The 24,497-nt window shown below is 47.2% G+C and overlaps 1 protein-coding gene across 2 annotated transcripts in view; it reads right to left on the reverse strand.

Moving 5' to 3' along the window:
• The window catches only part of CACNA2D3 (calcium voltage-gated channel auxiliary subunit alpha2delta 3), an 889,368-nt gene that overhangs the window by 678,328 nt on the left and 186,543 nt on the right, over positions 1 to 24,497 (reverse strand). For both annotated transcript variants that reach the window (XM_088022023.1, XM_028124497.2), the window contains exon 3: positions 23,961 to 24,077. In XM_088022023.1, the coding sequence (XP_087878149.1) occupies positions 23,961 to 24,077 (117 nt within the window). The remainder of the gene's footprint in view (positions 1 to 23,960; positions 24,078 to 24,497) is intronic.

Raw genomic sequence — 24,497 nt, forward strand, 5'->3', positions numbered from 1 at the left:
ATTACCATGAGCTGGAGCTCCACCCACTAGGGTGCATCTTGCAACCCACTCCCAAAGAACAGGTTGTTGCATAATACGCTCCAAGGCTATTAATTAATGATGATTTGTTTAAGCTGCTTGAGTTTCCAATATTTTCATAGGCAAAATATTCGGATCTGATCGCCTGCACATTAGGAAGACATCTGTTCATCCCCTCTTTCGAAGAAGACTTTTTGTGCACCTCTGCACTAGGTGAATGGGTCCCGCACAGAACTCCTCTTCCTGGGGCTCCCGAGAGAAAAAGCAAGTCAGATACACAAAAAGGTGACCGGTGAGTTCCGTGAGAAAGGCATGCTGTGGCCTGGGAGGGGGAGAAGGGGGATGAGGGTGGCATTTGAGGGGAGGCAGGGGAGGGTTCTGTCTTGGGGGAGGTAGCCAAGGAAGGCTGCCTTAAGAAGGGCAGAGCTGCACCCTGAGCAGCAAGGAAGAACCAGATCTCGGCGAAGGCGATTCCACTCAGAGTGAACAGCACACACGAGGGCAATGAAGAGGCTGGGCACGGTCAAGGAACAGGAGGGAGGTCCGAGTGGGAGCTCAGGGCTATGGGAACATGTGTGGTGATGCTGCTCATCACCACTGCTGCTTGACCAGAATAATGTGAGGGAACAATGACTGGGCACCTACTGTGGGTCCAGAATTGAGACATGTGTTTTACAGGCCCCCATGAGGGAGGTAAGTCAACACTCTAATTTTACAGTTGACTATCCTGAGGCTCGGAGAGAGAAATGACAGTCCCTGTGTCATACAGCTGTCAAGAGGCAGAATCGGGGTCTGAACCTGGATTCAGGGAGCTCTAAAGCCCATCTTCTTCACCATTGAACCAAGTGGCCCATAATATACAAGCCCTTCAGGATGGCGTGCTGGGGAACTTCAGAAAGATGGCATCTGTAAGCTGGTGACCACTGGGACAGGCACTGTGCTGCAGTTCATTTTATCTTAGCCCATCGGAGCCAGAGTACACACACACCACACACACACACACACACACACACACACACACACACACACACACGGGTGGGGAGAAGATAAGGAAAGAAGTCAAACATAGCTGGAAGTTGTCTTCCAGTCAAGTTTATCTTCTTTTGCTTGGGGCAACAGCAATGAGCTCACAACCTATTTGGTTCATAAGAGAAAAAGAGAGCACCCACCTTGCAGGGCTACAGCTCCTATTTTCCCTTCTGGCCTATGGTAAACAAGTGATGGTGTTTTATCCTGTGCACCCATCACCCAAGCCAAGGGAGAAAAACACTGTTCCCAAATGTTTTCTTACTGCAGTGCCTTTGCGCAATGATGATTGCTGTAATTTAACCTCCATAATAAAACAGAATCATCCCTGGATGACAATTTACAGCACAGTTTCAGAGCTGTTTACCTCTTCCATTGTGCTCCGCTGTGATTACGATTTATGGGCGTTGTCTGCCCCTGGGAGCACTCACAGAGCCCCGCCAACAGCCATCAGCCAGACCAGCCACTCCCTTAAGGCACCCAAACCCTTTGGATGCATGAGCCAGAGGACATCCTCATGACCAAGAAGGGCTCCGTGGCTTGATCTACTTGTGTGGACAGTGAAATAAACCATAAAGCATTCCAGGTGATTGAGCTGTCTACCGTAGAAGTCATGCATCTTCCTGGTAAATCATTCTGAAGATACACACGTGGAAGCCTAATGTTATATACTTGCCTGCTAGAAACAGTGAGCATGAAAATGCCATTTGGAATGAGGCCATTTGCCTGGCTGGCTCATGGCTGGAGAGGGTGGGGGAGAGGGCATTATTGTTGCAATAATGCAAATGACAAAAAAGAAAGGAAGAAATTAGGTGGTAAGACATTGGACTTCAGAGGCACAAAACTAAGTATCAGGAGTCGTGAAAGGGCTGCAGCAATGAATCTTCCTCCACCCAAGAACGTCCAACCTAGGGGTGCCTGGGTGGCTCAGTCAGTTAAACATCTGCCCTAGGCTCAGGTCATGACTCAAGGTTCTGGGATCTAGTCCAGCATCAGGCTCCCTGCTCAGTGGGGAGCCTGCTTCTCCCTCTCCCTCTGCCACTCCCCTCTGCTTGTGCTCTCACTCTCTCTCTGGCAAATAAATAAATAAAATCTTAAAAAAAAAAAAAAAGATCCAGGCGCCTGGGTGGCTCAGTCGTTAAGCATCTGCCTTCAGCTCAGGTCATGATCCCACCGTCCTGGGATCGAGCCCCACATTGGGCTCCCTGCTCTGCGGGAAGCCTTCTTCTCCTTCTCCCACTCCCCCTGCTTGTGTTCCCTCTTTCACTGTGTCTCTCTCTGTCAAATAAATAAAATCTTAAAAAAAAAAAAAGATCCAGCCTAATATTGCTAACAGGGCCTTCAACTACTGTGGGACTACCGTTTTCAACTAATGTAGAGACAACAGAACTCAAGCAATGCACGTATTAAGGGGCAGGGGGTAAACGTACACCCATTTTAAAGGAATCTTTAAGCTAACAGGGTTTGTGCACAACATGAATGGTGGGCATGGGCTTTGGGGTCAGATGGACTGGGTCAGTGCCTGCTCTACCATGCTTTCTTCCCTCCATGACCTTGGACTTGCCTCACAAGGTTGTTGAGAAAAAGGAGTGCAATCCTGTGTGTAAAGCACAAGTCGGGGACCAGTAGGAAGAAAGTTTAAGAGAAGCTCACTGTCAATGTTATTAGCATTCTACCTTTGCACCATGGCACCCACTTCACACATCTGCATCCCACCATCGTGATCTGCCAGTTCAGCCTTATCATCCCGTCTGCAGACGGGTACGGATATGTCCATCTGCTGCTCACTCTGTGTGTGCGTGTGTGGCTACCACTCAAACAGAAGTCTGAGTTGTTCACACTCAGCATATTATCATCCCTGGTCCATGCAAGGCCCCCTCATCATTTACATTTTCCCCTGCAGCCCTGACCTACACTCTCATCCCCTACCCCCACTGGCACCCACTCTAATCCATTTGATAGACAGCCTTAACTGGGCACGCTGTCTTACATGCTTTTAATTTACATAGATGCTATGATGTTATAAATCTGATTCTATTTCTTTTTTTTAAGATTTTATTTATTTATTTGACAGAGAGAGACACAGCAAGAGAGGGAAACCAAGCAGGGGGAGTGGGAGAGGGAGAAGCAGGCTTCCCGTGGAGCAGGGAGCCCGATGTGGGGCTTGATCCCAGGACCCTGGGATCATGACCTGAGCCGAAGGCAGACGCCTAACGACTGAGCCACCCGGGCGCCGCTGATTCTATTTCTTATACATTGTTTCACTCAAGATCAACCTCGGCTGTCTTGTGTACATCCAGTTCATCACTTCTCATGGCCACATCCAGCACATCTGACCTGTCCCCTTCTCTAGTGGTGGGGCCCCAGGGGGTCTCCAACTGCCCCCCAAAACATGCTGCAACTGGCCTCATCCACCGTTCCTTAGTTCATTGCTTTAAATCAATTCACACAGCTTATGTAATTTTGCTTTAAAGTGTGGTTACATTTTCTCTAATATGGATTAAAATACACATACAACTATTAAAATTGTCTGTGTGGCCCCTGGGCTCCCCTATGTGCATCATCCCATTAAAGGCTGGCCTAATGCTGCCCGCACTGGACAACCATCCCACCCTTAGCTAAAAGACAGGGACTGATGAGCTCAGGTTATCAATCTAGTTTTCTTGTTTAAACTGTTCTGTTTAATCTGGAGCTTTGCCTCCTCCCAGACATCAGGCTAATGCTGCACAGGTGTTTCTCATTTGACCTTCACATCAGTTCTGAGATCAGCTGCATCAGTTTCTCCATTTCAAGGAGGGAGAGATCTGGGCCCAGAGTCTGATGGACGGGTGTGTTATCATATCCATTTCACAGATGAGAAAACTGAGGTTTAGAGGGGAAAGGTGTCACACTCAGTAAATGATGGCTAGCCCCAGGTCCCCAAGGCTCCAAAGCCCAGGCAGAGATGCTACCTCCCAAAGAAGAGAGGAACCAGTCTCCTGAGGGCCAAATGAATATCTAGTGCCTCACAACCCTACAGGCAAAACAAATGGTGTGGGCAAAGACCCCGTGCTCCCACTTCTACAAGAGAGGATAATTCCCAAGGCCAGCCTTCTTCAGTTGCCGGGGTCACGGAGACAAAGGGGCCATGCTTCCAGAAGCCACTGATGAAGGAAGGTAATTACACACTGTCTCCGTAAAACTGCCTTCAAAGAGGTGAGCCCCCCTGCGAGACAAGCTTGGAGAATTAACAGGCGAGCGCCCCTCCTGGGCTGGCCCCTAGAAGGTGCCCACAGCCACTTAGTGCCTGAGTAGTAGGTCAGACTCACCAAAAGAGGACAATCCAGAACAGATCCATCTGCTAAATGTAGCTGAAATTTTTCAAAAGCGGGGCTCTTTGCCTCTACTGAGAACAGACCCGATGGTTTCTCCCAGCACAACAGAGGCTGCTGGGACTTTTCAGCCCCCTGCTCCTGAGTGTTCTCTGGGGGCCTCTGGCTCCTGGGGCTGTACAAAGGATCTGTTCTCTCCACCCCTCCAAGTGCACTCAGCTAGTGGAGAGGGGCAGCCGAGCCTCCCGCTGTGATTTAGAGGAGCTGCTTCCGATTACTGAGAGGACAAAAAAACATTTCTGAGGGGCGGGGTGGGTGGATATCAATCAGATGTGCAGAGAAAAGTGGGGAACATGGCAGGATTGCCCTAGGAACAACAGGAAAGAAAGACAATGAAAAAGAGAAATGCAAACCCTCCCTTAGCTTCCTGCATCCTTAGCATGACACCCGGACTCTGCAGCGAGCACCTACTGCCCACAGAGCCAAGTGCACAAGGTGCTGGGGTTAACACAAGGAGCACGATGGACCCAACCGCTGCCCTGGTCGGTGGACCACATAAATGGACCACCTTACCCGACTACACCAGGCCCTGAGAGGCCCTGAGACCTCTCACCTTGCAGATCTCAGAGGGCCGCTTGTCTTGCTCTCCCCACTCCAGCCCTACCCCACTCTGTCCTCCTTTCAACTCTGTCAACTTGCCCGACTCCCTGTTCCCTCTCCAGCTTCAGTGTGCTGCCCCTTCTGCCTGGAGCCATCCCTGCCATCTCTGGGGCCCATCTCTGCTCCTCCTCAGTGCTCAGTTCCCCTGGTGGGCCCCACCTGGGCGGCTGGGGCTGCCAGCCTCTAGGACTGCCCCACTCCCCTAACTTTGGACTCAGCATCTGGCTCCCCCAACAACGAGTAAAGGCCACGTGGGGAGGGTACCGGCTTCTTCCTCATGGCTGTAATCTGGTTCCCACAGCAGCCAATGCTGAGGCCCAGGCTGTCCGTTTTAGGAAACACAGCTCAAGGTCCACAGCCATGGATAGGATGGTCAAAGCCCGTGTGGCCGAGAGCAGGCAAGACCAGTGTGGTGAGCACTCACGGTCTTATAGGGATGAAGCAGCTTAGGGCAAGAAGAGCCACCAAGCAGACTGCACCACTACTCTCAACTTTTATTTTCTCCTCCTTAAAATGGCAGGAATTCTCAAAGAAATGAGCACTTTACCCCATTCCCAACAGGCCTTAGTTCAAAGCATTGCTCACCCTGTCCAATTCCCTGAGGAAGGAACCAGATCCATGAGAGAAACTGAACTTGATTTATAGGGACTAGGACCCCACATCCGGGTCTTTTCAGAACAGCAGGAAGTGAATAATGCATGCAAGTCCCACTGGCACCCTATGAGGGAACAGAGGTCCCCGTGTGGGGAGGGTGGAGAAGCGGCCCAGCAGCATGGAGCGGAGGTCAGACAACCCTCTCCAAGGGCTGTCTCAGGCCAGAGGAAGTCACCCACTTCACTCCTTTACAAATGGACTGCAATAGGGAGGCCATCAGAGAGCACGATGAGAGAGTTGGGAGCTGCCCTTGCAATCAGGCCTGGACTGGAATCCCAACTCTCCTGCCCTGTAGCTGTGTGACCATAAGCCAGTCAGCTAGCCTCCATAAGTCAGCAGCCTCACCTCTCAAAGCAGCCTGAAATGCCTCCTGGTGGGGCTCCCTGCTTGGTGGGATGAGATAACTCAGTGCTGCTCAGACTTGGTTGCACATTAGAACACGCTGAGGAGTTTCTGGAAATCCCCACACCCAGTCCACACCCCAGACCAAGGCAACTAGAATCCCTGGGGGAGAGGCTGGGCATCTGTATTATTTAAGTCTCTAGGTGATCCCAATGTGCCTCCTCACCTCCAAGTTTTGAAAACCATTGAAGTAATCTCTTTCTGCTTGGAATGTGATCCCCTGAGCAGCAGTGTCTACTTCTCTGCATTCATTGGAAATGCAGACTCTCAACCCACTAAAATGGAATCTTCATCCTAACAATACTCCTGGGCTATTCTGATGAACTGTATACTCTGAAAAGTGCTCAAATGTTTCACCTTAAGTGCTTAGCTGGATCCCTGACCCCTGACAGCCACTGTTTATAGGACCTTAAAAAAAACCTGAGGAGAGACAGTACAGCATGTGGGTTGAGGGGGAGACTCCTGGGCTGGAATCTCAGCTACCTACAATGAGAAACTGGGCCTCAACTGCTTCACCTGCAGCCTGGGTTAATAACTGGTAATAACTCTACCCAACTCAGAAGAGGCTTGTAAGCATTAAATCAGATAACATATGAAGAATGCTTGATATATGCTTGTCAGAATCAGCACAACAGTGTCATCGTGATCACAGCTAGAGTGACCAGCTCTTCTGATGATAACATTTGGTTAATTACATGTCAGAGCTGAAAGGAACTCACTCTGAGTAGCAAGGGTACTTTTCAATAGATGGCGCTGAGACAAGTGATTTCCACATACAAAGAATGAAATTGGACCCCCACCTCACACCATATACAAAAACTAACTCAACATGGGCCAAAGACCTACATGTAAGAGCTAAAACTATAACACTCTTAGAAAACAACATAGGCACAAATCTCTGTGACCTTGGATTAAGCACTGACATCTGAGATATGACATCAAAAGTACAGGCAACAAAAAGGAAAAAATAGATATGTTGGACGTTGTCAAAATTAAAAATTTTTGGCTACAAAGGACATCTTGAAAAGACAACACATGGAATGGGAGAAAATATTTTCAAATCATATACCTGATAAGGGACTAGTATCTAGAACATATAAAGAACACTTACAACTCAATAATAAAAAGACAAATAACACAGTTTTTAAATGGGCAAAGGATCTGAATAGGCATTTCTCCAAGGAAGATATACAAGTGGCCAACAAGCACATAAAAAATGTTCAACATTATTAGTCATTACAGAAATGCAACTCAAAGTGCTACGAGATACCACTTCTCACTCACTAATGTGCGTGACAGGTAACAAGGGTTGGCAAGAATATGGACAACTCAGAACTCTCAAACATCGCCGATGGGAACATAAAACGTCACAGCCATGACAGAAAGCAGCCTGACAGTTCCTCAAAAGGTTAATCATAGAGTTACCGTATGACTAGCAACTCCATTCCTATATATACCCAAGAGAAATAAAAATCTATGTCCATGCAAAAACATGGATATTCACAGCAGCATTAGTCAATACAGGCAAAAAGCGGAAACAGCACAAGTGACCACCAACTGACGAACGGATACGCAAAATGTCGTAATCCATACAGCAGAACGTTATTTGCCCATAACAAAGAATGAAGTATTGATACATGTTATAATATGGATAAACCCTGAAAACATTATGCTCAGTGAAAGCAGTCACAAAAGACCACACACTGGATGCTTCCATTTAAATGGAATGTCCAGAATACATAAATCTATAGAAACAGAAGGTAGAATAGTGTTTGCCTATTCTCCGTGGAGGAAGGAGGTTTAAGGGCAAATGGAAGGTGACTGCCAGTGGTATAGGACTTTCTCTTTGGATTGATGAAAAGCTTCTGCAGGTGACTGGGGTGATGGTTCTACAATCCTGTGGATACACTAAAAAACACTGAATTGTACACTTTAAATGAGTGAATAGTATTGTATGGGAATTGTATCTTAGTAAAGCTGTTAAAAAATTGCAGAGTAACTCAGTGTGGTGTGTGCAGGGTTGGGCCAAAGATGAGATAACTTTTTTAAATGCTAACAACTCAGTGATTAAGATGAGTTACACACATGACAAACATCAGAGAGGCGATGTGAGACTCTAATTTAAAATCATTGACTATGCAAATGTGAAATTTCAAAATATGCAAATGTACCACACCATGATAAAAAGGAAGGATACATGGGGCTAATTTCTTCCTGTTAATTCTGCTAAAATAACTCCTTTATTGTCCTGTTCCTACCATGGTGAGCTCTTGATGTTGTTGTTGATGAAGATGTAATGTTCTTTTTTTCTTGAATGAAGTTTGATGAATTATTTTTCTATAAGGTGTCTGCACAGAGAGATAAGTGCCACATACTCAAATGTAACCACTTTGAGCATTTTTCATTCCCTCTCCCTGTGAGAGATACTGTCTCCGTCATCATTCTAGTAGGAAAGTGTGTGCTGTGGGGAGGGGCAGCGGAGGGAGGGGGGGTACCCTCTGATTTTTGTTTCTTAATTCTGTGAATGAGACCAGATGGGGAGTTACTTACATAGATGGGGTCTTCTTTGAGATGGGAGAAAATACACAACAAAAGAAATAGGACTTCTTATTTGTAAAAGCCTAAAACAAGGGCTGAAATCCTAAAATGTTAAAGGTGAAGAAAATCTCAGAAAGAATCCCGTCCAGTGGTTCACAGACTTAAAAAGACATGCACACACACGTGTGCTCACACACACACACACACACACACGCACGCAAAGAGAGAGAGAGAGAGAGATCCCATGTCCCCGTGCTCACACACACACACACACACACACACACACACACGAGAGAGAGAGAGAGAGAGAGAGCGATCCCATGTCCCCGTGCTCACACACACACACACACACAAAGAGAGAGAGAGAGAGAGCGATCCCGTGTCCCCTCCAATGCTTTCTTCTCCTGCATGCTGTGAACAATCTTCCCCAACCCTAGCCAAGAATCATTTAATCTAACTTCACAGGGATCTAACACTTACATGAGACAATACATGTAAAGCATAGCATAGTGGCTTGGCTGACCAGAAGCACTCCATAATGTGATGATGGTGATGAACATAAGAAGGACGAATCCAGCTTACTTTCTGTAGCATCATTTATAAAACCTCTGAGTATCTGCCTTTGAACTTACAAACTGCATACGCTCAAACACTCTGCGAAGTTCCCTAAAAGAAGCTGTGGCCCTGATGTGACTAATCTAGAGGCTGCAAACTCAACCCTCTTTGGGGCCAGAGCAGCAACATACATGACTGGGGGTGGGGAGCAGCTTGGAAATCAACAAAATGGGCAGTTCCTACAGATTGTTGCCATGTGGGGATGGGGGCCTAGCAGGGGTACGCCTCTCAATTTCTTAAGCTTTAAATCTGGACATTTTTCTATCACTTCATGTTTTTATATGTGATTTCATTTTTTTTTTTTTTCTCAAAGCCTGCATGGATCAAGTAAAAGCTGTCTCTGACCAGGACTGGCCTGGGGGCCACAGCTTTAGAACTGTGACAGGGTGGCTTCTTTCTGACCTGTCTCCACTGAAGCATTTCCTGAATGTTCATCCATAGACCCCCACTCCCCAGCTCCCACCCTGACACCAGTACCTGCACTCAGGTGTGGAGATGCACGTGTGCATACGTGCGCGCGCACACACACACACACACACACACACACGTGCATGCACGCACAGCTTGAGGAGAACACCCACCAATTCCACCCCATATTCATTTTTGCCAAGTGAAGAAGGCACAACACACTGCCTTGGAGTAAAATCATCTCCACCGTGCCTCAGAAGCCACTCTGATTCCCGAGTGGGGACCTCACTGTCCCCAGATGATGACCACAGAGACTGCAATGACAGATGCCCGGCACAGCAAGGGAGGAGGTCCACCCAGCCTTTGGGGGAAGTCCTCTTGGAGACAGGCTGCCTGGCTCTGCAAGACTCCTCTACCAGAGGCTACCATCGAGCCGCCCAAACAGCTGCCTGCAGGCCTTGACCGCTCGGGTCTGGCCCTGCCCGCCTTGGGCTGCTTCCACTCCCCTCCGTAGCTGGTACCTGTCAGCTCATGTTTCAGTAAAAGCGCTGAGGACCAGTACCATAGCCTGGCCTGAAGTTCTTCCAGACATACCTGCCGGAGGGAAGGAGATGCCTCCTCGCTGGCTGGTGTTGGGGTGTCCCTAACATGACCGAGATGACAATCTGCTTTCTGACGGCCACCACAGACTTCTAGGGGCCCCAAGAAGTTCCTCTCGATGAAGCCCATCAAACAACCTGATGAGATGCTCCAGAATCACCGGGTGCACAGTGAGAAAGGATATGATTTTCCTCCCCCACTGACACAAAAAATCAATTAAAAAGCACACCAGAAAGAAAAAAAAAATCCCATTTGCCCCCCAATCGTACAAAAGCATTATATGTCGTCTGTTCAAGCAGCGAGTGCAGCTCAAGATGTGCCGTCAACGATATCCCAGCTGATTTTCAACAAAGACTCTGATTACTCAGAAGGGCTGTCATCCTTCTGCTGAATGCAGTGTAAATGAAATGCCAATGAATTCCCAACTACCTTTTCATTTTTCCCTCGTAACCTAATTTACAAAACGTAAATAATCTCGCTGTGTTTGTGGGGCCAGCTGCTCCTTACCTCTGTATGGGAAACTGAGCAAAGACCAGAAAGACAACTGAGGCCACCAACACATCCCCAGTTAAACATGCTAACTATGCATTCAAAATATTGCTGAAAACCCTTAATTTGTTGCCAGTAATTTATACAATTATAGCCAGTGGTCTTGTTATCATTATTATTATTATTATTATTATTATTATGGCTTTATTCTGTCATTTTGATCTATTGATGGTGACACTTCAGTGATTCACCATAATTTCCTCCCACCCACAACCCTTTTCAGATTTCTTTTGCCTCGCCTGAGTATAATTTAAGTGGCATTATTTTCTACCTGGTCTGGTATAGAAACGACACCAGTCTTAGAGAAATCAGCACAGGAAACAGCACGTTGGTGTAATACTGCTATGTTAAGCGGCCCCCACCCATCCACTCTGGCTCAGACAGTGTCCTGCATATCTCCCACTTGCGGACGACACCTCACTCCTTTAGTTCTAGCGGGCGAGGCAGTCAGTGAAGGCGGGGAGGTGAGCTCAAAGCTTCCGTGTGGGTGCCCTGATGGGGCGTAATTGCTACTTGGGCTAAAGGCAGGGATCAGCACTATAATTTCACACGGGTCTCCATGGCCACGAGTCTCTCTTCTCCGAGCTGTTTGGTCCACTTGGTCTTGGCCAAAGCGACAGGAAATCTTTCAAAACTGGATTTTATAGATGCGGAATAAAAATAGGCAATGAAAATGGGAAATATGATTTTAAATGATGTTTCACTTTGGATGGGGAATAAATTTTTCTTTTTCTTTTTCTCTATCGTTGCACAACAGAAAGCAAATCCAAACTTCTGAGACAGAGGAGAAATGGATCATTTGGTGGGGAACAGGGGCCAGGGCAGGCACAAATACACAGGAAACACCCAGGAAACCTTACCCAGCACCATGTCCTGGTGACCAGATGGTCTTCCCAGGCATGGGGAGCTTACCCCCACGACAGGGTCATTACCAGAGTGGCGAGTTCATTCATTCACGGATGCTCGCCAAGTGCTCAACCTGGGTCCCAGGGATGTAAGGGGAAGCATGACCGTCATGGTCCCTGCCCTCATGACACCGGAGTTCTAGTGGGGAGACAGCCATTCTCAAGTCAACACTGAACTAAACAAAAGTTAAGTACAACTTTCAAAAGTTAATAAAGGAAGGAAGCAGGCTACTGTTATAGACCATGGTGGCGGGGTGGGATGGGGCTCTAGACAGGTGCCCTGACCCAGCCATGCTACAACTGGGACAATATCAAGCCCAGAAGTGGGGAGCTTGACAACTAGTCTCAGCATCACTGCAAAATTCTCCTTCATGACATCATGCTTAAATTTATGAAGAACCCCTTGAACCTGCTCACACATCAGTATGTTCCATTTCTGGGAGGGGGGGCGGAGTGAGCTGCCTGTGTTTACCACTTGCCACATGAAGAAAAACATCTGCCAAACCTGGAGATGCACACCCTAGCTCTAGCATCTAGCCTGTACATTCTAACCAAAAGATCTCTCAGCCAGGCTCCAAGAACACCAGGGAAATTCATGGTTATTCTGCTAAGTCATAGTCTCAGAACGCAGACTTCCTCCTCCCTCCCCTGTCCCTGAATCAAGTTTTCCTTCATCAGTTCTGACCAAATAGGAAAGAAGGAAGGAAGGAAGGAAAGAAGGAAAGAAGGAAGGAAGGAAGGAAAGAAGGAAAGAAGGAAGGAATAGGAGGGAGGGAGGGAGGCAGTTCTTTGATCCCCTCTGTAGAAATTATTAGCTTTTTTTTCCACTCTGAGCAGCTGGACCAATTTCTGCCCATTTCAAGCGCCCCATTCGCCTAGCTCCGGGAGGAGGGCTACGCAGGGAGGGACCGCGCTGAGGCTGAGGTGGCAGTCTCACTTGGGACGGCGTGCAAAGGACGCATTTACTTGGAACAGATGGTGAAGGGTTCTGGAAGGCCCATGAGCCCTGTGGTTTCTCTGCAGTTAAGCTCTAACACTTTTCTCTCCCCTTCATTCAGGAGTTTTCTGGTCAACAGGAAGACGTGTAACCTATTATCACTCTGACTTTAAATTATCCTGACTCTAAGATGAAGATCTGTGGGTCAATCAACAAATGCTTAATGAGCACTTAACTGTAGACTCAGACACTGTGATGGGTACTGGGGCTAGAGTGGGGACAAGCTGGGACACACACACACACAAAGAAACACTATAATACGGACAGTGGGAAAGGGCATTAACAGGTCGTTTATAAGAAAAAAGGAAGAAGAAATGACCAATGAACATAGAGAAAGATGGCACCTTAAGGAAAAGAGACCCAAAGTGACCCTGGTCCTTAGTCTAGGTGTCCAACAATGAGCCAGCTTGAAATGCAGTCCTTTCTCAGTGAGAATGGATACACCACACTCAACTTCTCTTGGGACTACTAGACACCGTACTCCTCAGGCACTGAGCCATTGGTATTCCCAGAAAACTCTTCCAAACCGGCACCCCAAATCCGGGCAGCTTGGTACCTGTCAGTGTCCCACATCTCTCCCCCAACAACCAGGCTGTTCTTATGAGACCATCCAGGAAGGAAGACGGAAGGGGTAGGGAGGGCCCTCCAAGTGTGTCCAAGTGAGTTCCTGAGCCCACACCTCTCTTTGAGATGTGCTGGGGGACCAGCACCTAGACCTCTGTGCTGTGACAATATGCCCATGCTCTGAGACATGGTGTAATTGGCCACAAACCTTGATGCAGGGCAGGTGGGGAGCCAGAAAACATCCACCATGCTAAACAGTAAGCAATTAAAGAAAACAAAGTAAAATGTGCCTGTAAGACTGACAAAGATCAAAAGTAACAGCCAAATGTCAGAGAGGACAGTGGAGAAAGAGACTCTCCAGCCTCACAGGTGGGTGCTGCTCAGAAGACGAGCTGGCAAGGGATACCAAAAGCCTTCCTTTTATTCCAAGGAATACGTCCTAATAAATGCAACAAATAAAAGGCCAAATTTCTCTGCAAGAGTTTTTCATATCATTGCTGATCATAGTGAAACACTGTAAATAATATCAGTGTTCACCAAAAGAGAATTTCTTGATTGGAACATCCAGAAAGCAGGATATTTATAGTCATGAAAAATAACAGAAATATATATATTCATTGATGTAGAATGATGTCTACAACATGTAAAATTAATTCTGTAAAAAAGCTGGTTAAAAGAAAAAATAATAGAAGTTTATATATATATATACATATATATATATACGCACATATGCACAAATAGAAAAGACATCTGGAAAAATGAAATTAAGATGTTTAAAAAGAAACGGCACTTAAAATTGTCAAGTGCCTTTTAATACCTCTTGATGCTGTGATCTTTACTTTCTCCTTTATCATTTTCTGCACACTCTTTTTTCTTTTGCAATGAATATGAATCAGGGTTCACCTTTATAATAAACAATTGTTATGGGACTTAAAGTTTCAAAAAAACAATGAATATGTATAATCAAGGAAAACAAAACAAAAACAAAGCAAATATGGGTGAAGTGAGTTACACAGAAAACCCAAAACTAAGTCTACAGAGCTTTAAAAATAGAGAGTTTTTAACCAAACATTTAGGAATGGGACAAATAACCATTAAGTTGGGAAGCGTTTGGTACAGTGGTTCTACCCACAAAGAAGAACTCCTTCTAAGGGCCAACAGCCCCAGAATAAGCAGGAAAGCCAGGATACAGTTCACTAAGCTAACCCAACTTCCAGCAAGAGCCTGATGGTACATGCAGAGCTTGAGGAGACAGGAGATGAAATGTCACCTACAAAAGTCCAGCAGCTCTCCTTCTTCTCTCAGCAGGAAGCTTATTCCCCCAGGAGGCAAGCGAGACGCTCATTCTCAGTGTAGGGTAAGAGAACAGCCTTGTGGGCCTCTCTGGGATGAGGTGCAGGTAGATACAATCTGAAGTATGTTAGAGGAATCCCAACCCCATTTGGGGTAAAACACAAGAAGACCATGTTGTTCCTTGTGGTTTTGACCTCATCCATTAACCAAGAATGGTTCCCTGACCTCATCAAAACTGGGGAATACAGATTGGTGCTATTTTTTAAGTTTCTTCTGGCTTGAGGTTTCTGCTGTAAATTTTCTTACACATTATGTATGGGATTTTGCAACCCAGTTTGCAGAAAAAAGGAAGGGAGGAAGAGGAGAGGAGGAGGGAGGAGAGGAGAGGGGAGGAAGGGAAGGAGAGAGGGAGAGAGAGGGGAGAGAAGGAGGGAAGGAAGGAAGGAGGGAAGGAAGGAGGGAGGGAAGGAGGGAGGAAAGGAAGGAGGGAGGGAAGGAAGGAGGGAGGGAAGGAGAGGAGGGCGGGAGGGAAGGATGGAGGGAAGGAAGGAGGCGGGAAGGATGGAGGGAAGGAAGGAGGGAAGGAGGAAAGGAAGGAGGGAGGGAAGGAAGGAGAGAAGGAAGGAAGGAGGGAAGGAAGGAAGGAGGGAAGGATGGAGGGAGGGAGGATGGAGGGAGGGAAGGAAGGAGGGAAGGAAGGAGGGAAGGAAGGAAGGAAGGAGAGAGAGAGGGAAGGAAGGAGGGAAGGAAGGAAGGAGGGAAGGAAGGAAGGAGGGAAGGAAGGAGAGAGAGAGGGAAGGAAGGAAGGGAAGGAGGGAAGAAGGAAGGAGGAAGGAAGGAGGAAGGAAGGAAAAGGAAAGGGAGGGAAGGAAGGAGGGAGGGAGGGAAGGAAGGAGGGAGGGAAGGAGGGAAGGGAGGAAGGAGGGAGGAGGAAGGGAGGGCAGGGCAGGAAAGGAAAGGGAGGGAGGAGAGGAAGGAAGGAGGGAAAGGAAAAGGGGGAAAGGTAAGGAAGGAGGGAAAGAAGGAAGGAAGGAAGGAGGGAAAGAAGGAGGGAGGGAGGGAAGGAGGGAGGAGGGAGGGAAGGATGGAGGCAGGGAAGGAAGGAGGGAGGGAAGGAAGGAGGGAGGGAGGGAAGGAAGGAGAGAGGGAAGGAGGGAGGAGGGAAGGGAGGGAGGGAGGGAAGGAAGGGAGGAAAGAGGGAAGGAAGGAAGGAGGGAAAGAAGGAGGGAGGGAGGGAAGGAAGGAAGGAGGGAGGGAGGGAAGGAAGGAAGGAGGGAAGGAAGGAGGGAGGGAGGGAAGGAAGGAGGGAGGGAGGGAAGGAAGGAGGGAGGGAAGGAAGGAGGGAAGGAAGGAAGGAGGGAGGGAAGGAGGGAGGGAGGGAAGGAGGGAGGGAAGGAAGGAGGGAGGGAGGGAAGGAGGGAGGGAGGGAAGGAGGGAGGAGGGAGGGAAGGATGGAGGGAGGGAGGGAAGGAAGGAGGGAGGGAAGGAGGGAGGGAGGGAAGGAAGGAGGGAGGGAAGGAGGGAGGGAGGGAAGGAGGGAGGAGGGAAGGGAGGGAGGGAGGGAAGGAAGGAAGGAGGGAGGGAAGGAAGGAGGGAGGGAAGGAAGGAGGGAGGGAAGGAAGGAGGGAAGGAGGGAAGGAAGAAGGGAGGGAGGGAAGGAAGGAGGGAGGGAAGGAGGGAGGGAGGGAAGGAAGGAGGGAGGGAAGGAAGGAGGGAGGGAAGGAAGGAGGGAGGGAGGGAAGGAAGGAGGGAGGGAAGGAGGGAGGGAAGGAGGGAGGGAGGGAAGGAAGGAAGGAGGGAGGGAGGGAAGGAAGGAAGGAGGGAAGGAAGGAGGGAGGGAGGGAAGGAAGGAGGGAGGGAGGGAAGGAGAGAGGGAAGGAAGGAGGGAGGGAAGGAAGGAGGGAAGGAGGGAGGGAGGGAAGGAAGGAGGGAGGGAAGGAGGGAAGGAAGGAAGGAGGGAAAGAAGGAGGGAGGGAGGGAAGGAAGGAAGGAGGGAAGGAAGGAGGGAGGGAGGGAAGGAAGGAGGGAGGGAGGGAAGGAGAGAGGGAAGGAAGGAGGGAGGGAAGGAAGGAGGGAGGGAGGGAAGGAAGGAGGGAGGGAAGGAGGGAAGGAAGGAAGGAGGGAGGGAAGGAGGGAGGGAAGGAGGGAGGGAGGGAAGGGAGGGAGGGAGGGAAGGAAGGAGGGAGGGAGGGAAGGAAGGAGGGAGGGAAGGAGGGAGGGAGGGAAGGAGGGAGGAGGGAAGGGAGGGAGGGAGGGAAGGAAGGAAGGAGGGAGGGAAGGAAGGAGGGAAGGAAAGAGGGAAGGAAGGAAGGAGGGAAAGAAGGAGGGAGGGAGGGTAGGAAGGAGGGAAGGAAGGAGGGAGGGAAGGAGGGAGGAGGGAAGGAAGGAGGGAGGGAAGGAGGGAGGGAGGGAAGGAAGGAGGGAGGGAAGGAGGGAGGAGGGAAGGAGGGAGGGAAGGAAGGAAGGAGGGAGGGAAGGAAGGACGGAGGGAAGGAGGGAAGGAAGGAGGGAGGGAAGGAGGGAGGGAGGGAAGGAAGGAGGGAGGGAAGGAGGGAGGGAGGGAAGGAAGGAGGGAGGGAAGGAGGGAGGGAGGGAAGGAAGGAGGGAGGGAAGGAGGGAGGGAGGGAAGGAAGGAGGGAGGGAAGGAGGGAGGAGGGAAGGAGGGAGGGTAGGAAGGAGGGAAGGAAGGAGGGAAGGAAGGAAGGAGGGAAAGAAGGAGGGAGGGAGGGAGGAAGGGAGGGAAGGAGGGAGGGAGGGAAGGAGGGAGGAGGGAAGGAAGGAGGGAAGGAAGGAGGGAAGGAAGGAAGGAGGGAAAGAAGGAGGGAGGGAGGGGCAAAAAAGCAAATAGGCTACAAGATACAGCAACATAATAAAAAAGTCTTTCCATTTGTCACTTAAAACACTATTTTTTGTCTGAAACAAACAGACTCTTTCAAGAACACGTTTTGAAACTCTGAATGAGATGAGAAAGGAACAAAGGCAGAAATGTCTTCTGGATGTGTGCAGTCACCTCTACTGACTGAGAACTAAAGGTCTTCCTAGCAATGCTAGGTATATCTGGCTCCCGAGACTTCTACAGCTCATTCTGGACTGAGTATCTAAAGAGTCCTTATGATCTAAGAGTTCTTGTATACAGGAAGAACCAGTTCTCGTCTTAAGAACCCTCCCTTAATTTAGAAATTTACCAACAAAATGGTTGATTTCATTTCTAACTTAATGGGTATCCTTTTGAAAATATTCCTCACTGACAATTTGCACAACGTCTGCAGATACAGATGAGTTTTTAAGCCAGAAGTATTCACAGAATCTCTGTCGTTCTTAATCCCTTATATCACATAGATGTTTGGTACAGATCATGCTTTCCTTGAGTGCTTCCTGCTCTTCATGCTTCAGTGTATGTATTTACATAAAGACACAGATGTGTTTTATCATCATACCTATGTAGACACACACCAGTCAAAAAATAGCCAGAGAAAGTTGCTTTAATAGTACCCTCTAGCTTTTTTGGAAGATTGGCATAATCTCTTCTGCAGGGGGAAGAAATCCATTTTTCTGAGAAGGTAAATGTTTATTAAATGCAAATACCGATATTCGTTACCCAGGAAAAACGTCTTGCTGCATGTGGAATTTCTCGATAAAAAGCTTTCAAGTCCCAGGTTTGTCCAGATAAACCCCTATTGGTGAACCGATGCGTGAATGCACCGAAATTGAATTACTGTACAACAGCAATTACTTCCCACAACACAGCTATAAATGGGAATCGGTTCTGCAGTGAACAGCAGGTAGCTATAGGAGAGGAGAGGAACTTAATATATAATCTCGTCTCTTTCAGCTTTTCCCAAGAAGCAAGGATGTTTATTTTTAAGCAAAACACTCTTTTTTCAAGTGCCTGATTTAACATTTCATCAATGTAAATCAGAAACTCAGTAAAACCAGATTATTTATAGGACTGAGTGTCAGAGCACGATCAAAATGTACTCAGTACCTTCATGCAAGGTTGGAAAACAACAGACTCTTCACTTAGAAAGTTTAGGGCCAACTTGTGGTTTGTGTCTTTTCATAGTCCCCAAGAAAATTCGTTCTTTTAGACATTTCTAATTAATTGTTTTGGGGAGAAGATGAATTCGAACAGCAAATGAAATACTTACTGTTTTGCCCGATAGGCTACCCAAACAGAGAGCATCCTACAATCTTCTCTCCGTGTGTGAAACGTGTTTAAGTTTGTGGAGGCCTGAACCCTGTCCAGCGCATCAGTGAATGTCCTGTGAATGGACTCCTGGCCCCCAAAGCAGGGACAACTCTGAAGCCGGAAGAAGGCTATGATTCTGACCAAGATCTGTGTGACGAAGGCAGTGCCTGCCCAGACCTCCTCCACAAGATCAAAGGCAATCACCATTCTGGAGAACTCACCCTTAGAAAGCCACTCTAGAGAATACTAGGATATACTTATAAATTCTCCAAAGTCCTTCTGTTTGTTATTTCCTGGTTTATCTACTTTTTTCTGGTTGTGCTGCTCTTCTCGATCATACAGACGGTTCCGAAAGCACAGGATCATGCCATCCCCGGGCTGTGGTGGAATCTGTCCTAAAAGTATATGCCTAGAATCAGAGATGCCCACAGTTAACGCAGAATGACTCCCTACAGATTTTTCTCCAAGTGCAGGCTTGTCTGTGCCCGCTCAGAGCTCCCTGGGGCCTCAGATGATCCTTCCAGCTGTGTAATGGCGTATGCTACTCCTAATGGAGGCTTGGATTTTAAAGACAAACGAAATGCTGGGGCAGCCTGTCTGTACAACCGTACCATGGAAGGCACATCTTTTGGCTTCTCACTCCCCTCCAATCATCAGCAGCTCAGGAGGAAGGGGAGCTGGGTCAACTGTGTCTCCCATCAATATTTCAGATGAGCTCTGACTAGTGACACAGTTGAGCATTTCCAGGTGTCACTTAGGAATGCCCCCCCTAGGGGTCCACTGCTGGCAGAGGACTGATGGGTACCAGTTCCTCCACGTCCAGCATGTGGACTGTCTTCCTTGAGATGTTAATGAACTAAAAAGCAAATTGATTCCATTTCTTGTCCATTTGTGAGGACTTCAAACTTGATAAATTGCTCAGCAACATCAATTGAGGGCTGATAAGCATGAATATTTTCCAACAAAGAAGGTGGGAGAGAATGCTTTGGGCACAATTATCCTGTACACAAGCAAATAGCATCATTGCATCAAACTCAATCTGGCTTTTAAGTTAAAATAACCTACACGTCAACCCTCTGAGTGGATTTGAAAAAATTATTTAAACCACCAGTGGTGTTAAAAAGTGCTAGAAAATATTAGTTAAGACATGCTACCATAATGATGGCACCATTATGTTAATGGCAATTATGGAAACTAAGGTTATCTGTAATTTGCTAGGCTGAAAAAAAAAAAGTTACATATAGTCCATTACCAACCAGATGACAGAGGTTATGTAATGGGAAGGCCACTTTGGGTTTCACATTTACTCCAGACATCTGACAGGGAGAAAATAGGACTTTCTGTGATAGGATAATTGCATAGTGAAGAGTAATTCAAACAGGGAACGAGTATGATAAAATCACTCTGATTCAACTAATCACTGGGAAAAGTGATGGGGGAAAATGATGAAATCAAGCCAGAAGAGACAGAGAAAAGATCAACATTGTTTCACAGCCAAGGAATGACAGGCATGTGAAGGGGTGGATCAGGAGTCCTGCTCCCTTTCCCGGCAGTGATGAGCTAACTTCACCTACCTTCACAGACCGCGGGAGTTAGAATCACTTTCTAAATTGCAACTGCCAGTCTCATAAATATTTTATAGACATCCACGGAAATTTTAACCATCCATGTTGTTTGTCACCCAGTTCTTTCTTCTGTATGTTCCTGAGTCTTCCCACCCATCCACCATCGATGAGCCCTTGGCCCTGGATCAGTGCTGTGCAGGAAGGCACTAGAACCTCCCACCTGACTCGGGTCACTGGGATGGGGGCTGGGAAACAAGATTTCTGGTGCATCAGAATGATGGCGCAAATTCCAAACTCCATTCTTTTCTTGGGGCGTTTGAGAAAGGGGGTCCCTGCTCAGTGGGAGGCATGGGATGGGACAGGAAGGGCCCCTGTTGCACTGTGGTTCATTCTAGTGCACGCAAATAATGAACCCGCTGCAAAACTACAGGCAAATTTTCATTTGAGGTGTCTGCTCTTCTAAAGCTCACCAATCACCAAAAAGACCTTTCCTAGTTGAGGTCTCATTATCATATGAAAAATAGTCACACCCACGGCTCCTTGGCCACCACATAAAGCAACATGGGGGGGGGTCTCTCCTTAGCCACCTCCTTTCATTCCCAATGCTACAAGGCTCAGTGATGGTTGCCCATAGTACTGCCTGGCCCACAACGGCACCAGGCCCATCTCAACAGCAAAACTGCCTCCAAACCAAACCCTAACTTGACATACAAGCCCTCCTTCCCGTTTAAAGATTGGGAGCAGGGAGTACCACATATCACTGGACCAGTTAACCCAGATTTTATGGCATCAACTGTGTTTCCAAAGGGCCTTTTACATCTACTTTAAAATACACAGTTCAGAGAATCCTGGATGCCTTTAGTCTGGGTACATTTCAATCCAAATAAAGCATCTTTTTTTTTTCCTTCTCAAGGGAACCACACCAACCATATCAGTCTCTTTTTTTTTTAACATCATGAATTTAAAACCAAAGATTTCAAATTTAAGTTCCCTCCTGTCATCATCCTTGAAGCTTTTTAAAGCTTCAGACTCTCTCATTATGAAAATACTTACAAACTAAAAGGTCCCTTCACCAGCAATGTAACAGCAAACATTTACTGAAAGCTTACCATTCTCCAGTCCCTGTGCAAAACAATTTGCACAGATACACTCAGAGGCACGGCAATCCTACCGTGTGGGATGCAAAAGGACCTCCCCTGAGCCTGCCCACGTGACCTGGGCCAGTGACCTGCCCCGCCAAGCCTGCATGCTCATCTCTAAGCCAGTGATACAGGAACAGCATCTCCCTCCCAGGGTGGACACCAGGATGAAATGAGATGATATATAAAAAGTGCTTAGCATGGGGCCTGGTGCAGCGAGACTCACTAAGCATAAACACAGATTAGTAAGTCTCCTACTCCTCCTAGCATCTCCACGGAGGTAAGTGAGGAAAAGAGGTCTATCAGTTCCTTAGTTCTTCTCACCAACCTTTCAGACGCCATATGGGCCCCCTGCCTCTGAGCGCCAAGTCCAGATTCTGGAGCTGGCTGGACCTCTGTATCATCCTGCTATGCTGCACAAGTTTCCCCCTGCCCTTTCCCACCCTCCCCTCCCCACCAGAGTGCCAGGTCCCAGGGCTTCCTTGTCTGTCAATTGCAGAGGCAGAACCTAAGGAAATTTAGATCCTTTTCTGCTCCAAAATTCTGTGATTCACAAAGGAATCCAAGTTGAAACAAAAATAGCATTTCCTTCCCTCGAATTGGCAACATTGTTACTAGTATTGAAAACAAAATAAAACATTTTAATTTTTTGCGGGATTCAGGCAAATGAGCACTCACATGCCACTGCTGCTGGAGGAACTGGGATCCTGCACAACCTTACCTGGACAGAAATGTCCTCGCATGCAGAAAGAGCTGTCAAGATGAGGTTAGCGTCTCTGAAGTGGCTTCTGCATTCAGGGATTTCCCTGCAGGATGCTGAGGGCATGCAAGTGATGAAGAATGTGGACTTGGGTCCCTATGCCTGGACCCTGTCCCTCACTCCCCATGTGACCCTGGAGAAGGGACTTAACTTCTGCCTCTCTCACCTTTTTTTGTAAAAGTGGGATAGTATAATACCTCCCGCTGGGGGCTGTTCTAAGGACAAGCGAGTGCACGTAAAATCCTTAGAGGAACACCAAACATATAGTGGTGCTGAGTCATTTGATCTATTATTAATACACAAGAAGACTCACTGCAGCATTATTTATATCAAGACTTGCAGGGGCGCCTGGGTGGCTCAGTCGTTAAGCGTCTGCCTTCAGCTCAGGTCATGATCCCAGGGTCCTGGGATCGAGCCCGCATCGGGCTCCCTGCTCGGCGGGAAGCCTGCTTCTCCCTCTCCCACTCCCCCTGCTTGTGTTCCCTCTCTCACTGTGTCTCTCTCTGTCAAATAAATAAATAAAATCTTTAAAAAGAAGAATGAGGTTATCATCTATTAAAAAAAAAAAAAAAAAGACTTGCAAACAACTTAAATATCCAGATTTGGAGGAACAGTCAAATCATCCATGACACACCCATAGCTGGAATGTGATGCAACCATTTAAGAAAATCATGCACTAGAGTGATGCCAAGGGCAGCTCACACTATAATGGTGTAGAGAACTGAAAAGAAGCTGGACGCAAAAGCAAACAGGCAATGCAACTGCAAATTTGAAAAAGAAAAACACAAGTACATGCATAGAGATGCAAATTTAAAAAACTGGAAGGAAGGAAACACAAGAACACAAGTCTGACTTTCAGGTAATTTTTTTTTCTGTTTGATACTTTTCAGTATATTCCTAAAGTTCCACCAAAGGGGTGTTCATTTTATAAACAGAAAATAGTAATTATGGTGGGCTTTGGGGAGGGGGCTGTTGCATTTTAATTTCAGGTTCTGAGGTTTGGGATGTGAATGGCTACCATGTCTGTAAAGAATATCACTTGCTTTGGGGCCTCTGAACGGCACAGTCAGTTAAGCACCTGACTCTTGGTTTCAGCTCAGGTCATGATCTTGGGGCCCTGATCTCGGGATCTTGGGTTCAAGCCCTGAATGGGGCTCGGAGCTCAACTGGGAGCCTGCTTGAGATTCTCTCTCCCTCTCCCTCTGCCCCTCCCACTCATGTTCCCACTCTCTCTCTCTAAAAAATAAAACAAATGATTCCTTAAAAAAAAAAAAATAGCACTTGCTTCAAGGTAGAGATATAAGGACACACAGGGATCACCATGAAGCTCCCAGGGCTGGCTGTCAGAGCAGTATTTCTGTAGCAAATAAAAGTATTTTTTTTTTCTTCTAAGACATTTCAGAGTTCCCACCAAAAAGTCTCAACTTATTTGATTAATAAAGCGGCAGTATGAAGCTGCCATTCACTGAGCACTGCTTATGTGCTAAGTAGCTCAAAATCATAACTTTGATCTTCACATGGCCTGTGTGTTTTTCCCATTTACAGATGAGGAAATTGAGGCTTGCAGGGTGGTTTACTGAAGGTCAAAGCTCAGTAAGTGACCAAGGCAGCCACTGAACCTAAGCCAAATTCATGCTCTTATAATGTTCATGTTACCAGAACAGCTGAGTCAACTCTGATCTTGGAGAGCTGAAGTCATCAATGCCAGTCCTCTGAAGGTGCTTCTGTGTCTCTGGGCAACACAGAGCAGAAACCAGAGGCACTTACCCGCATGGCTTCAGACTTTTTGTGAAACATCTCTTCCATGTTCTTTGCCAGCTTTTTCACCAGTTGGAGACCATCAATTTCTTCTATGGCAACGTCTTTCTCATACTCTTTGTATTTCTGTAAGGAAGGAGGGCAACAGGAAAGGCATAAAACACCATACCCATGATTTCGGAGCACATCTACTTACAAGGAATAGATAGCACTGCCTCTATTGGATTTGGAGATATTGGACTGTATTTCAAAATTATTAAACCAGCTAAGGAGAAATGTGAAAATTGGCTCTAGCTCTCTTAGACACTTAACTAGCACCCAGGAAAGGAAAAAAAAAAAAAAAACCTAAAGCAATCAAACTCTTTATCATCCATCCTCTTCAGTTCTTGAAATCAACACTCTACACTTCCAACTTGACCACACTCAGCCATTCTTCTGGAGGACTGCCCCAGATTCATTAGCTATCCCACAGCCAATGCCACTAGAAACTGACTATTCCAAATGTGTCATAAAATAAAAATGAAGAAATTTAACTCTTGTGTGTGT

The sequence above is a fragment of the Eumetopias jubatus genome, unplaced genomic scaffold (genome assembly GCF_037043125.1).
Source record: "Eumetopias jubatus isolate StellerSeaLion01/CBP00866 unplaced genomic scaffold, mEumJub1_p1.0 scaffold_1, whole genome shotgun sequence".
Classification (NCBI taxonomy): Eukaryota; Metazoa; Chordata; class Mammalia; order Carnivora; family Otariidae; genus Eumetopias; species Eumetopias jubatus.